The sequence below is a fragment of the Enhydra lutris genome, unplaced genomic scaffold (genome assembly GCF_002288905.1).
Source record: "Enhydra lutris kenyoni isolate GAN:26980312 unplaced genomic scaffold, ASM228890v2 scaffoldscaffold59, whole genome shotgun sequence".
Lineage (NCBI taxonomy): Eukaryota > Metazoa > Chordata > Mammalia > Carnivora > Mustelidae > Enhydra > Enhydra lutris.
Window position 1 is genome coordinate 9,031,716 of NW_019154143.1, and position 14,202 is coordinate 9,045,917.

The following is a 14,202-nucleotide window of genomic DNA, read 5'->3' on the forward strand; positions in this document are numbered from 1 at the left end:
GTGTGTGTGTGTGTGTGTGTGTGTGTGTGTGTGTGTGTGTGTGTGTGTGGTTTTTTTTTTTTTCCAGTCATGGATTTGTGATTAACTCCAGTAATCATTTTTATATTCCATTCTTCTGGGTCCTGATTTTCAAAGAATACACTTTAGACTTCTCAGTTGAAAAACAAGCATTCACTCACAGTTCCTTTTTGTTTTTTGCCTCTGCTTTACTTAAAGCATTGCCTCTACCTTGGGAGATCTTTCACTCTTTCATCCAAATACTAAGGGTTCCCAGTACCAAGAGCTACTCAAATCAAACTGTAGGATTGAAAGAGATCATGAAAATCTTCTTTTGGCCTTTTCTTGCTATTTTTATTGAAATCTGGTGACCTTGATGATTTAGTACTATTAGCTACTTAGAATGTCCTTTCCCGATACTGTCCCTGGTAAATTCCTATCTGTTATCCTGGCACAGCTTGAAATGTCACTCTACATTAGGCAGAATTCTTTCTACTTACTATTCCTTCTGCCTGGACTCAAATTTTCATTTCACTGCCTACTACAAATAGAACCCTGAGTATATTAATAATCTCTCTTATTTCTTCAGCAGTAAAATTCGGATGATAATAGTAAATCCCTGCTAGGATTATGCTTAAAATCAAAGGATATACTACTTGTAAAGTACCTACGACAGTGCCTAGCATGTAGCAACTGTTTGGTTATTAATATTACTCCATACCATATACTGTATGTCAGTGTCTGTTTCCTTCATCTTTTCATTGTACACAGCACTGTTTTAAGTGCTGAAGATTAAAGAAATAAAAAACACTACCTTGCCCCCAAAGGACCTCAGGTAAACTGAGATGACAGGTCAGTATTACAAAATTATAAATAATTGGTATTAAAAAGGTAAATTTAGGGTGCTGTGGGAATACCTAGAATAAAATACTTAAACTGGGCTTGAAAGTTTCTTGCAGGAGATTATATCAGCACTCACCTACCTTCATGATTTTTCACAGCCACTACTTATTAGTGCCATTTCCCAAATTGTTCCCAGATCTGGACTTCAGCACTTCAGAACTGTCTATCTACTTAACTAGATTTCTCTGCTTGTGTGTATATCCTTCAGAATTCGTAAATGTAAAATGTCCCCAAACTGAATTCCTTATTCTTTAAAGTCTTAAACATTTCTTAAAACTGATTCCGCCTCTGCATTCATACTACCAGGCTCTTATTTCAGGTTCCCATCATCTTATGCTTGGACCACTGCCCTGAAATCTGCTCTTCACATAGCCACTAGAGGGTTTTCTCTAAAATGTAAATTGAACTAACTCCTTTTTTAAGCTCAAAACCTTTTAGTGGCCTCTGTTCTCTTTAGTCTCCATGATCTGACTGCTACTTACCTCTGCCATCTGAACTCTGTTCCCTCTTGTTCTACATTCTCACCATACAAAGAGCTTTTTGTCTGCCTCCTCCTTTCCATGCACATACACACCCCACTTAGCTATTACATTCTTTCTGTTTCTTTACACATACTAGAATAAGATCCAAGTATCTTATCACCTACGTTTTACCTGGCTTAACAGTTTGTTGTGCATTTCTTTTAGGAAATCTTTCTTGAGCTCTGTGTTCTTAGTCATCTTTACAGAGTTATATGTCTTAGTACTTCTATGATATTCTGTTTACCACATATTTACATTGCCAGTATGATTCCCTTGCAAGATTTTGAATGCCTTGATGCTAGTAACTGCCTTTTACTCTTTTATAAAACACTTTGTTTCATCAGGGAGTCAGCTTGGATATTCTCTCTCCCTCTGTCGCTCCCCATTTGAGCACTCTCAATCTTTTTCTCTCTTTCAAATAAATAAATCTGGGGGTCGGGGGGAGATGTAAGCAGGAGAAGAAGATAGAGCAAGTGAGAGTGAGAAAAAATGGTCGAGAGCTAAGGAGAAATTCAGGCAAAGGCAGTGTCCTAGAAACTAAGGACATTGTCCTTGACTAAGTGATCAGCAATATTTGATGCTGAAGGAACTTTGAGCAAGATTAGCACTGGAAAGTAGCCATTGAATTTAGTGACAAAGAACTAAGGTCACCATCTTGGCAAGAAAAATGTCTGTGAAATGGTTAGATGATAGCCAGATTACAGAAGGTTGAGGTGCATTCCTACCAGGAATACACAAGGGTTCCAGTTTCTTCACATCCTTTTCAACATTTGCATTTTGGGGGTTTTTGGTTTTGATGTAATAGCAATAATATAATAGGCTTACAGCTGTGGTACCATACCCAATGGGTGTGATTGATCTCCTTTTTGAAATGAGGTTTGGGACATTGAAAGGGCATAGAAAGTGGATTGCAGACTATCTGTTTGTTTGTTTGTTTGTTTGTTTGTTTTTACGTAGTGATTAATGGGGTTTTTTGGGTGTGTAACAAAAAGTTTAAAAAAAATTGTATTTCAAAACCAGCTGTTGATATAGCAAAAGCAGTGCTCAGAGGAAAATCTGTAGCTGTAAATGCCTGTGCTGAAACAGATCTCAAATCAGTAACCTGACTTTAAAGAAATAGAAAAAGAAAAGTACTAAACCCAGTGCCATGCTATCAGAGGGAAAGAAAAATAAAGATTAGAGATAAATGAAGTAGAAAACAAATAAACAAAAGAGCCAGCGTAACCAATACTAAAACCAGAAATGAATGTGGGGACCTTTCAGGAAAAAAAGGATTGTAAGAGAGCATTGTGAACAACTTCTATCACATTGTCTTATTGAAAAATGAGCAAAGGACTTGAATGGATAATTCCCTAAAGGAAGTATACAAATGGCCAACAAACTCAGTGAGATTCTCGTTAGGGAAATGCAAATCAAAACTACAGTGAAATGGCACTTAACATTTTTTTTTTTCAAGAATTTATTTATTTGACAGAGAGAGATCATAAGTAGGCAGAGAGAGAGGGGGAAGCAGGCTCCCTGCTGAGCAGAGAGCCCGATGCGGGGCTCTATCCCAGAACCCTGAGATCATGACCTGAGCCGAAGGCAGAGGCTTAACCCACTGAGCCACCCAGGTGCCCCAGCACTTAACATTATTAACTGAGCACTTTATTATATTAAGTTTAGCTATAATTTTAAAAAAATGCAGGCGACCTGGATGGCTCAGTCAAGTAAGCATCTGACTCTTGATTTTGACTCAAGTCATGATTTCAGGGTGGTAAGATAGAGCCCCATTGGAGGCTCCACATTCAGTGGGGCGTGTACTTGAGATTCTCTCCCTCTCCTTTTCCCTCTGCTCCCCCTCCCAAGATAAATATCTGTTTTTAGAAAATGAAAATAGCAAGTGTTGGCAAGGATGTGGTGAAATAAGAATCCGTTAGACATTGCTGGTGGGATTATAAATGGTACAGCTGCTGTGTTAATGGTTCCTCATTAAGTAATACATAAAATAACCATGTGACCCAGTGGTTCTACTCCTTAGTTCTATACCCAGTAGAATTGAAAACAGATGTTTGAATGAAAACTTGTAAGCAAATGTTTATGGTAGCACAATTCACATTAGCCTAAAGATTGAAACAATCCAGGTGTCCCTTAATAGATAAGTGGATAAACAAGATGTGGTATATTCATACAGTGGAATATTACTCAGCCATAAAAAGTAATAAAGTACTCATACACATGCTGCCACATGGATAAACCTCGAAAACATTGTGCCAAGTAAAATAAACCAGACACAAAAGAGCACATATTGTATGATTCCATGTATATGAGGTATTCAGAATAGGCAGATATATAGAGGTAATGCAAATTAATGGTTGACATGGGCTGGGGGGAAGAAGGAGAGAATGGGGAGTGACTGTTCATTGAGTAGAGGGTGTCTGGGGTAATCAGAATGTTCTGCAATCCAATATGGCTTCACAACATTGTGACTATACTAAATGCCACTGAACTGTGTACGTTTTTAAATGCTTAAAATGGTCAACTTTGTTATAATTATTTTACCACAATTAAAAAAAAAAAGCTGTCAATACAACAAGGAGTCACTTGTTTGGCAGACTAGCAGTAAATCTGATGACCGGTGATATTAGCATAATTTGGAAGTTATTGTACATTCTTATAAATAAAAATTTTCCTGGGAAATTTCAAAAAGTAAATACAGTAGATATCTCCATCTTCCTTTCTTCTGAATTACTTGGTCAGAGGTTAGGTCTAGGAATCTCTATATTAAGAAAACATTATAGATGATCGTAATACAGGTTGGCCCCCAGCAGCTTGTTCTTGTCAAAAATGCAGTGTTACACCATCATATATGGTACAGTCTAGGGTGCCAAATACTTTAGGCTTCATACAGAAAATTTTTTACTCTGTGTGCTTTTATGATGAGAAGCAAGGAAACAAAGGTGAGATTAGCCAAATTAGATTTTATATGTATGTGAGAAAACAGTCTAGAAGTTCAAAACTGTTCTCTATTCTCAAATTTTTAAATGAATTTGCCTTTAGTAGATAAAGGCTGTTTTATCTTGTAACTTTGAATTTTCCTAACCACACCAGCATACCTATCACATATTTATTCCAGTCCTTCTACAATGAAAATTAAGAAAGCAGAGGTTGCTTTATTCATGTATGCTTTATTTAAGTGAAATAACTGTCAGATTTAACATTTATGGTTCTAGAATTTCTAAATAATTTGATTTCAGTAGAGCTGAAATTTCTGAAAATCAGTAATGTAGAAATTTGTGATTTACTTTGCATCATGTGTTTTAAAGCTGCTGTGTGTAGAGGGCAAACCATTTCGCTAGAGAGTAAGTCTAGCTGCAGTGTGGTAATTTAGCATGGCCTTTTTATAGGTCTGTTTTGATGAGATTAAGTTTAGAGACATTAATATTGTATGCTGCATACCAGAGGGAGCACTTTGCTTACTTAGTTCTAAGACTAATGGACTTAATTTTTTAAACTTCCAATTTTTGAGGCGTATTTTAAAGTTTGATGTAAAAATTTTTTCTTAACCACTTTTAGGCCCTCCAGGCCTTCGAGAAGCTATTTCTATGTCCTGTATAACCAACGGGAGTGGTGCAAACAGAAAGCCAAGCCACACCAGCTCTGTTGCAATTGCAAGAAAGGAAACTCTTTCATCTGCTGCTAAAAGGTATCCATTTATAATAAGGGAAAGAAAAGCTAACGTAAAATTGTCTGAAAGTGATAATTCATTCTACTTTTGAAAAACAAATGAAATAGAGCTGTATGGAATTAAAGTGAGCATGTCCTTTGAATTCTTTAACTATGAATGTAGATACCCAGCCTATACTCGGTTTACATTCATGTATTTATCAAGTTGTGTGAAGAAGCTTTGCATTCTTATTAAATGTTTTTTTTTGTTTCCTGGTTTTATTTTGTTTTGATAAACATTTGTTGATGAGATATGCATCACTATATTTAATTATATAAGCAAATTTTCTGTAGCAAGCAGTGCATTTGTGATACAGCAATTTTTAAAGGAGAAATAGAGTCTTTGGTATATAAGTGGGAGGCTGAACACTATTAAAACTTTTATTCCTTTACCATGACTATAAAATTACAGCGTAATTCAAAATATTATAAAACTGTGTGTTTGTGTCAGGGGATGGTAGGTAGGCAGGCAGTAGTAATACTGCAGGAAAAAAGTTTCAGTAAACTACAGATTTACATTCTATATGTTCTTTTCATCAATAAATTAATTGCTTACATAATTTTTCCACTTTTGTGTATGTAATTCCTAGCAAATTATCCCATACAGAATTTGGAGAGACCCTAAGAGATCAACTATATAATCTTAAAACTGTTTTCTTCAAAGAGTAACTGAGAAAATACCTTAAGTAATGGAATAATATTTAAAATGTACTGATAGAAAGTGGTTGCCTTAATTAATGTCAGTGACTAAATTATTCATCAGTGTGGATTTATAGTTGTTAACCAAACATTTGGCCGCAGGAATGGTAAGGGAACGACAAGATCTTTAGGCATTTTATTTTATTTTTTCTTTATTATTATTTTTAACATCTTTTCTTTTTAAGTGATTTCTACCCCCACCGTGGGGCTCAAACTTACAACCCTGAGACCAAGAATAACATGCTCACCGCGACTGAACTAGCCAGGCGCCCTGATCCTTGGGCCTTTTAAAGGCCTTGTCCAAAGCATGCCAAAATGTATTGCATATGCTTCCCTTTTAGGAGAAAAGGACAAATTATAAGAAAACAAATGCATTGTGGAAATTTTTAAATAAACTCTTTGTATTTAATAATACTTTGTGTTCAGCCCATTTTCTTATGTAACTGTAGTCCTCTACAGTTATCAGTATTATGCACAGTAGTAACTCAGTAATCTTAAGACCAGCTGACTTTTTACTTTATGATGCAGAGGCTCTGTACTTTGCTTTTGAACCCCTAGGAGGAAAATCTCTTAGGTTGTATCAGGCCCACATAAGACTGGTGGCCTGTGCATTCAGGATAGTTTGAAGACCAACAAGAAAGAATTTCTAACTCCATTTTAAATTTCAAAGTTAGTTTGATATTTTTGAGGTAGAACTACATTTCTCAGCACATACTTTTAAAAACTGAATAATAAATAGGCAGTTGGGGCCTAGTCTGAAGTCAAGTATCAGAACTGAATCAGACTAAATGTCATTTTAAAAATTATATTTTAGGGGTGCCTGGTGACTCAGTAGGTTAAGCATCCGACTTGGTTTCAGCTCAGGTCATGATCTTAATGGGACAAGGGATGGAGCCCCTTGTTGGGGGCTCTCCTGAGCTCAGCGGGGAATCTGCTTGAGCTTCTCTCCTTCTGCTCCTCTCCCCCCACCATGTATATGTGTGCACTCTCTCTCTTAATTTAAAAATTATATTTTAGTATTTTTAACTTTTACTATGTGATAGATTGTATTTACTATGTATATTTGTTTAAAATGTTCTTAAACATACTTCCTTGTAGATTATGCACCTTATAGTCAAATTATAAAATGTCCTTTGATTTAGAACTGTAGACAGTTGATAGTTTTTTGCCTTTTCAACCATGGAATTCAAATCTTGATTCCATCTGGTTTATAATATTGTCAAAAATGTGCAGTATAAGGACTCTTATCCAGTGATTGGGAATGGCAAGTGCTTCATAAATTAAGAGTCAGAAGTGCAGAATCACAAGAATTTATATGTAAATATCTTAAATATTTAACTCCAAATATATTCACATAAATTTGTCAATTTTTTAATGAAAGGCCGAGATTCCCACCCTCTTTCTGATTGTGTGTCTGGTTAGATTCCTTGTTGACTATCTTGCATAAAGTACAGCCATCATTTTTTTTTTTTTTTCCTCAAGATTTTTATTTATTTACTAGACAGAGAGACACAGCGAGAGAGGGAAAACAAGTAGGGGAGAGGGAGAAGCAGGTTCCCCACTGAGCAGAGAGCCCCATGTGGGCTCAATCCCAGAACCCTGGGATCATGACCTGAGCCGACGGCAGAGGCTTAATGACAGAGCCTTAATGACAGAGCCACCCAGGCACCCCCAGCCATCAATTATTTTTTATAATGATTACTTTCAATTTTAAGACAAAGAAATTTAAAACTCTGGCAGAACAAGAGTTTTTAGAACCCATTTCTTTCTCTTACTTTTTTTCCTTAACTTTGCTTAATTGTCTCACCTACATAAAATTTAATGGCATTTTTTTTTTTTAGTAATTCTATTTTATGGCGTCTCCCAGAGCATTCAACTTAGTTTTCATGGAAATTACAGTTCTCTTTTCTACACATATTTTGTAAGTTTTCTTTGTACTTAATTAATTTACATAATTAAAATAATCAGTGCAACTGGCATAAACAGGTTCTGGATTGGTGGGAGGATACCTACAATTCCTGGTAAATTTAAAACTCAACTGGCAGGAGGAGAAATACACAGAAGAAATGGGAACCAGAATAATCTACAAAACATAGGGTTTTGTATATCTTGATATATATACAGTATGTTTTACAGAGGTAATGGGAAGTGTCACTGATGCTCTGATTTGGGTAAGTTGAAGTCAGTTAAGAGAGCTGCTGTTGTTCCCCAAAATATGCCAAGATGGTAAAATGCATTGGGCCATTTTGGTCCCAAAACAATCTTCATAGGATATATTGCCTTAAAATTCTTATAAATTCTTTACTGAAGATTTTAATAGCTTCCAGAATTTTCAAAGAAATATTTTCATCATTAAATGAAAACAATGTAAATTGTATTAGTTGTTTGATTTAGTATTTTGAATTCCATCGTTTGAAATATCTTTTTTTTTTTTTTGTTTTTTGTTTAAATATGTGTTGTTCCATGTTATACTTTATTTTACAGTGGTACAGAAAAAAAGAAAGAAAAACCACAAGGACAGAGAGAAAAAAAAGAGGAATCTCATTCTAATGATCAAAGTCCACAAATTCGAGCATCACCTTCTCCCCAGCCCTCTTCACAGCCTCTCCAAATACACAGACAAACTCAAGAAAGCAAGAATTCTGCTCCCACCAAAAGGTTTTAACTGTCCCTGAGTACAGAGCTAGGGAATGGTTGTAATGATACCTAAATTCTGTGACTTGAGAAAAGCTGTCTATCCATGGATTCCAAGAGAAAAGCCTGGTGGCTTCCCCCTCACCACCGCTTCTTTGTTGCTAAAATCTGTATTTTAGCACTTTGGAAAAGAAAGATTTAAGGTCAAAATTTCTCAGTTAAAACTGGAAAAAAGAAAACCTCAGTTACAAACAGTTTGGTGAATGGAAGACCGTTATTAATAACCTACTTTAATACCAAACAACATTTTTATAATAAAATTACCAAAATTTATCTAAGCTATGCATAAATTTATAACCATGGACAGAAGATTGCCATTTGTAATTATCCTCATCATATTTTGGCATCATTACAACCTTGAACTTTTAAGGGCCCTTCACAAATGGCTCTTCATTGTGACTGCATCACAGTTTTAGTTTTGGGTTTTGGGAGGATAAGTTCTTGCTTGAGTAGAGAAATAAATCCATTTCACTGGTCTTTTCTATGCTAAAGGCTTGCTTGAGGGCTTCTCTCTGTGTCTGTAATAATTAATATTTTAAAGCTATGAGAGGGGGAGAAGGGAGAAACATTCTAACATTGTGTGTGAACCTAAATTAGGGATCTAAACCTGCATGCTGGGAGTTCAGTGCTACACCTGTCTTGTAATCAGATATTTAGACCAACTGAAAATGAAATTTGCCTACTATAGAAATGCTGATTCAGGCTTTTGATTAGGTATAGATATATTTTATTCATCATACTTCTGCTTGGAAATCTCAGGAAAGTTTAAACCATTCCCAGAACTAACTAGGATTTTAGTAAAATGACAGCCATTCCTCAAAGATTTATAATATATTTTTATTTGCTCAATTTAATGTTCTGCTTCAAATCCCTAATAGAAATTTGGGAAAACAAACATTCTCCATTTGATTGATGCATGTTTAACTTCTAAAAAATGATTTGTTTGTGTGTCTCATGCAGATTCTTATGCTGTCTAAATGGTTTGTAATTTTTTTTGCCTGGTCTCATGTTGAGTTTTTCTTGGATATAATTTATTAATGTTATGTAACTTTGGATTGTGTGTGGTTAAAGGTGACTTTTTTATAATCAATCTTTTTAAGATTCTGATTTGACTTGGTATCTTCTTTGTCCCAGATCTTTTTTTCAGCTTCTTAAGGTCTCCTGGAAATGCGCTTGCCATTCTAAATTGCTCTTTGGATATACTATTGCAAGAAGTGTTGGAGACTGGATGAGTGGTAGGATAGTTAGCAATGCAGCTGAAAAATCATTTATAAGTCAATAATTTCATTTATACATATATGGAATCATTGTTGATAATACAACACTCTTGTGTTAAGTCATATTTATTTCTGATCATGGGTAGAAATTATCTTTAAAGGATGTCACAAGAGTTTTACCTTTAATCCCACATTTTACTTAGACAGTGTCATTTGTATCGTATATAATCTAATTACACAAGAATATAAAAGATGAAAATAGCAGCTTTGTAATAACTCTGAAAAAGTACTGGTTTTTTCACAATCTCACAGTTTCACAAATTATGAGAAGTATTTTACTTTAGGATTGAAGCATATGTGTTTTTTTCTATCAACATAAAGTACAGATTTATTTTTTAATCAAATAATATTTCTTTAGTGAAAATTCTGAATAATAGTGAACATTATAAACAGATTTGCTCATTGCCTTAACTCCTTCACTCATCCAGACAGAACCTTTCAACTAATCCTTCCTTCTCTTTTCTGGATTAGCTTTAAGGAAATGTTTTGCTGCTTTTATGTTCTATTTAAGCTGTCAATTACATGTCATTGCTACTCATAGAATTTTTCTCTAAGAAATTAATATGTTTCTTCCAGCATAAAACGACCACCAACAGCTGAAAAGTCACATAATTCATGGGAAAATTCAGATGAGAGTCGTAATAAATTATTGAGAGCAGTTTCAACATCAAAATTAATATCAAAAGTTATAAAAAATACAGACAAGTAGGTATTATACTTTCTTAGTTATATCTGAAAATTAATAATTCTGTGACTATCATGCTTGCATGGATAATTGTACGCCTGCTTTGGATCATTTTTTAAAAAATCTATATTATAATTTATCTTTTTTTTTTTTGTTCTAAGTCTGTTTTTTCTTGTAATTGTCCAAAAAAAAGAAAGCTATCTTCCTGTTAATGTTCCCTACTCAAATAATAGATCTCTATAATCCCCTAAGATTTCAGTGATTTTTTGTAAGTTCTTTCTCTGCTTTCACTGTTCAGGTGATCTTACGGGATATTCATTGTTTTCTAAAACAGTGTATGTTAGAGGGCACCTGGGTGGCTCTGTCAGTTAAGCATCTGCCTTCGGCTCAGATCATGATCCCAGGTCTCCAAGATCAAGCCCTGCATCGGGCTCCCTACTCAATTGGGAGTGTGTTTCTCCCTCTCCCTCCGCCCTTCCTCCCCACTCATGTTCTGTCACTTTCTCGATAAATAAAATCTTTAAAAAAAGATATATATATTAATAGTTGAGACCAGTGACAAACTTTTGAAAATACCCATGTCTGAATTTCACTTCTAAAGATTTATCTTGGGTGTGGCCTAGACTTTGAAGCTTTTACAATTTCTTGAGGTGATTCTTATGATAAGCAAGATAAAATTATAACATAAATATCTTTGAATTTTTTCTGTAGGCATAAAGATGTCATCATCAACCAAGGTAAATTAAAAATCCTTTAAAAAAAAAATCTTTTTCTGCACCAGTTAAATTTTTGCTAATTTTTAAGCATATTGTCTTGTTTTATTCACTGTACTTTATTAGCTCATAATAATCAAAGAGAAGTTCATTTATTATAGTCATTTAAGAAAATGCCCAGTTTTTATTGTAAGATGTGTCATTTTTGTCTCAACCAGCAAAAATGTCAACCCGTGAAAAAAACAACCAAGGTAAGAATAAGCTACACAGTTGGTCGCCTTCTAAGTTAATTTCTTACTGGATCTCTTATTTGGCTTTTCATTATTTATACTATCTGACTTCCTCTTAATATAAGAAATAGGATAATTTGGACTACTGAATCCAACTATTTTTCTAAAAATCCATTTTATTTCTGTGAGCTCTGAAGATTCATGGTCAGCAGTAGAGATAAATATGTCATTACGAAGAGGTATAAAATAGTAAAGAGAATTTCCCCCCTTTTAAAAAACAATAAAAGTTGCACTAAGAAAAGCCATTTAAAAGATTGATAAATTTTAACTTAATTTCCTGTCTTGCCAACTTCATTGCAAATAATCACTCATTTCTTGAAACTAAGACTGAATATATGAGTCTAGCAAACCCATTTCCTCTTGAATTTTTCTTTTATATTAATTGTAATTTCTGGCTACTTGCTGTTGTTGGCTTGTTCTGACCAAAAAAGGAGAACAAACTCTATATAAATGTGTACTTAATTTAATTGCAAAGTAGGTAAGTTCTATTTCATTTTTACATTCTCCTTAGATTGCTTGCAAATTTAATTGAAGCATGCTGTTCTAAATGAAAGCATGTCCTTTCTGTGCATGCTTTTTATAGCTCATTTCTATGTGTCATAGTTATCTTTATTTTCTGGGTTATTAGATACAGTGTGGTTAAAATTTTTGTTAGAGATGAACTTGATTGCTATGGATTTTTACTTTTTTAAATTCTAATAAGAAAAATATTTATTTGTAATCTTCTTTGGATCATTTGTTTTTACATAGGAATTCTAAATGAAGTTGATTTTTGCTGTCATTCTTCTATAGTTATGTCATACCATCTCCCTTTTTTATAGTTAAGCATATAGCTTACCTAATGGTTGAAAGGGAAAAATGAAATTTTATTTATAAAGACAATTATTATATATCAAAACATTTTTTAAAAATAGAGGTAGCAATAAATAGTGGAAAGAGCTGTGGATAGAGAGTTTCTGTCTAGAATCTGGTCCTGACTCTTCTGCATAATAGCCTTGGGACCTAGGCAAAATGACAGTGTCTCTGAGATAGTTTTCTAATCTGAGAATAGTACGTATAAAGCTTAGTTCACATGACTGCTGAAGAATGAAATAATGTATATGAAAGCACTTTAGGGTGTCTGGGTGGCTCAGTCAGTTAAGTGTCTGCCTTCAGCTCAGGTCATAATCCCCGGGTCCTGGGATCGAGCCCCACTTTGGCTCTATGCTAAGTGGGGAGACTGCTTCTCTCTATCCCTCTGCCCCTCCCCCTCCACTCATGCTCACTTTCTTTCAAATAAATAAATTTAAAAAAATTTTTTAAGATTTTATTTATTTATTTGAGAGAGAGCATAGGTGTGAGGAGGGGCAGAAGGAGAGGGAGAAGCAGGCTCCCCTCTTAGCAGAGAGCCTGACTTGGACCTCAGTTGCAGGACCCAGGGATCATGATCTGCCCAAAGGCAGATGCTTAACCAATTGAGCCACCCAAGTGCCCCATAAATAAAATCTTTTTTTTTTTTAAAGAAAAGCACTTAAAAATAGAGAACACTGTAAAACTATAAAATGGTGCTATTATTATTACATATTTTGCTAAAGAGCTCAAATTTTGTTAGATCCTTGTACAGCTGCCTGCCACTTTCTCATGTTGTGGTATGTTCTTTGGAAAGAAAAAGGAACGTAAGATTAGTAGATAGTAAGTGAGTGTTTTGTGTTGGTGACAGTTTTCAAAGTCATATAGATAAGCAGAAAAAAGTATTTAAGAGGGAAGGATTTTGCTACAGAAGCATCACTAAAGTAGGGGTTTAGCCAATATCTAGGAAGAAGGATTGAATGAAAAGCTGGAAAAGGTTATAGGAAAATAAATTCTGTTAAAAGAATTTTAACTCAAAAAGGTTGTCCCACATGTTAGAATTTAATAATATCAAGTGTTGCTTGCATGAAGCCTTATTTTTGGAATATGAGTCTATTATTTTTCCAGTTTAACCTGCTATATTCTGTCTGGATATAGACTCTGTCACTAGAGTGTACCCTCATAGAAAACTCTTTTGTGTTTCAGCTTGTGAGGTAGTTGAGACCTGGTAGAAGGATTCTAGATGGTTTAAGAGATGAGATAGGTAGAGTATGGGAGATAAGGAACAATGAGATCTATCTATGAAGAATAGCTTGAGCAACTTGGTAAAATGGGGAACATTTGAGGTGGAGGAGATGTGTGGAAAAGAGTAAGAATTTTGATTTTCAGCTTCTATAAGACTTAATCTACTTGTAGAGAAGTGTAGCACACAACATAGTATCAGTGTTTAAACATGTATTTTGGAGCCCAGAGACCAGTTCCACCATTTACTTAGCTGTGTAACCTCGAGCAGGTTATTTTACCATAAGTCTTCATTTTCTTATTATTGAGACAATCATAAATCCTCATAGAGTTAATATAAAAATTAAAGATAAAATATAGTACCTGGGGGCCACCTGGGTGGCTAAGTGGATTAAAGCCTCTGCCTTCAGCTCAGCTCATGATCCCAGGGTCTTGGGATCGAGCCCCACATCGGGCTGTGCACTCAGCAGGGAGCCTGCTTCCTCTTCTCTGCCTGCTTCTCTGCCTACTTGTGATCTTTCTCTGTCAAATAAATAAATAAAATCTTAAAAAAAAAATGTAGTACCTGGGACATAGTACCAAATAAAATTTAATTATTGATATATGTGAATCTGACAGTAAAATTTTGCACTCAGATGTGTGGAGTAA

At 34.7% G+C, this 14,202-nt stretch overlaps 1 protein-coding gene across 4 annotated transcripts in view; it reads left to right on the forward strand.

Moving 5' to 3' along the window:
* The window catches only part of LOC111158506 (echinoderm microtubule associated protein like 4), a 196,801-nt gene that overhangs the window by 115,756 nt on the left and 66,843 nt on the right, over window positions 1–14,202 (forward strand). Inside the window, exons 3-7 of one of the 4 annotated variants that reach the window (XM_022520570.1) lie at window positions 4,977–5,106; window positions 8,310–8,483; window positions 10,373–10,501; window positions 11,193–11,218; window positions 11,413–11,445. In XM_022520570.1, the coding sequence (XP_022376278.1) occupies window positions 4,977–5,106; window positions 8,310–8,483; window positions 10,373–10,501; window positions 11,193–11,218; window positions 11,413–11,445 (492 nt within the window). The remainder of the gene's footprint in view (window positions 1–4,976; window positions 5,107–8,309; window positions 8,484–10,372; window positions 10,502–11,192; window positions 11,219–11,412; window positions 11,446–14,202) is intronic. The other 3 variants (XM_022520571.1, XM_022520572.1, XM_022520573.1) reach the window with 3 other exon arrangements.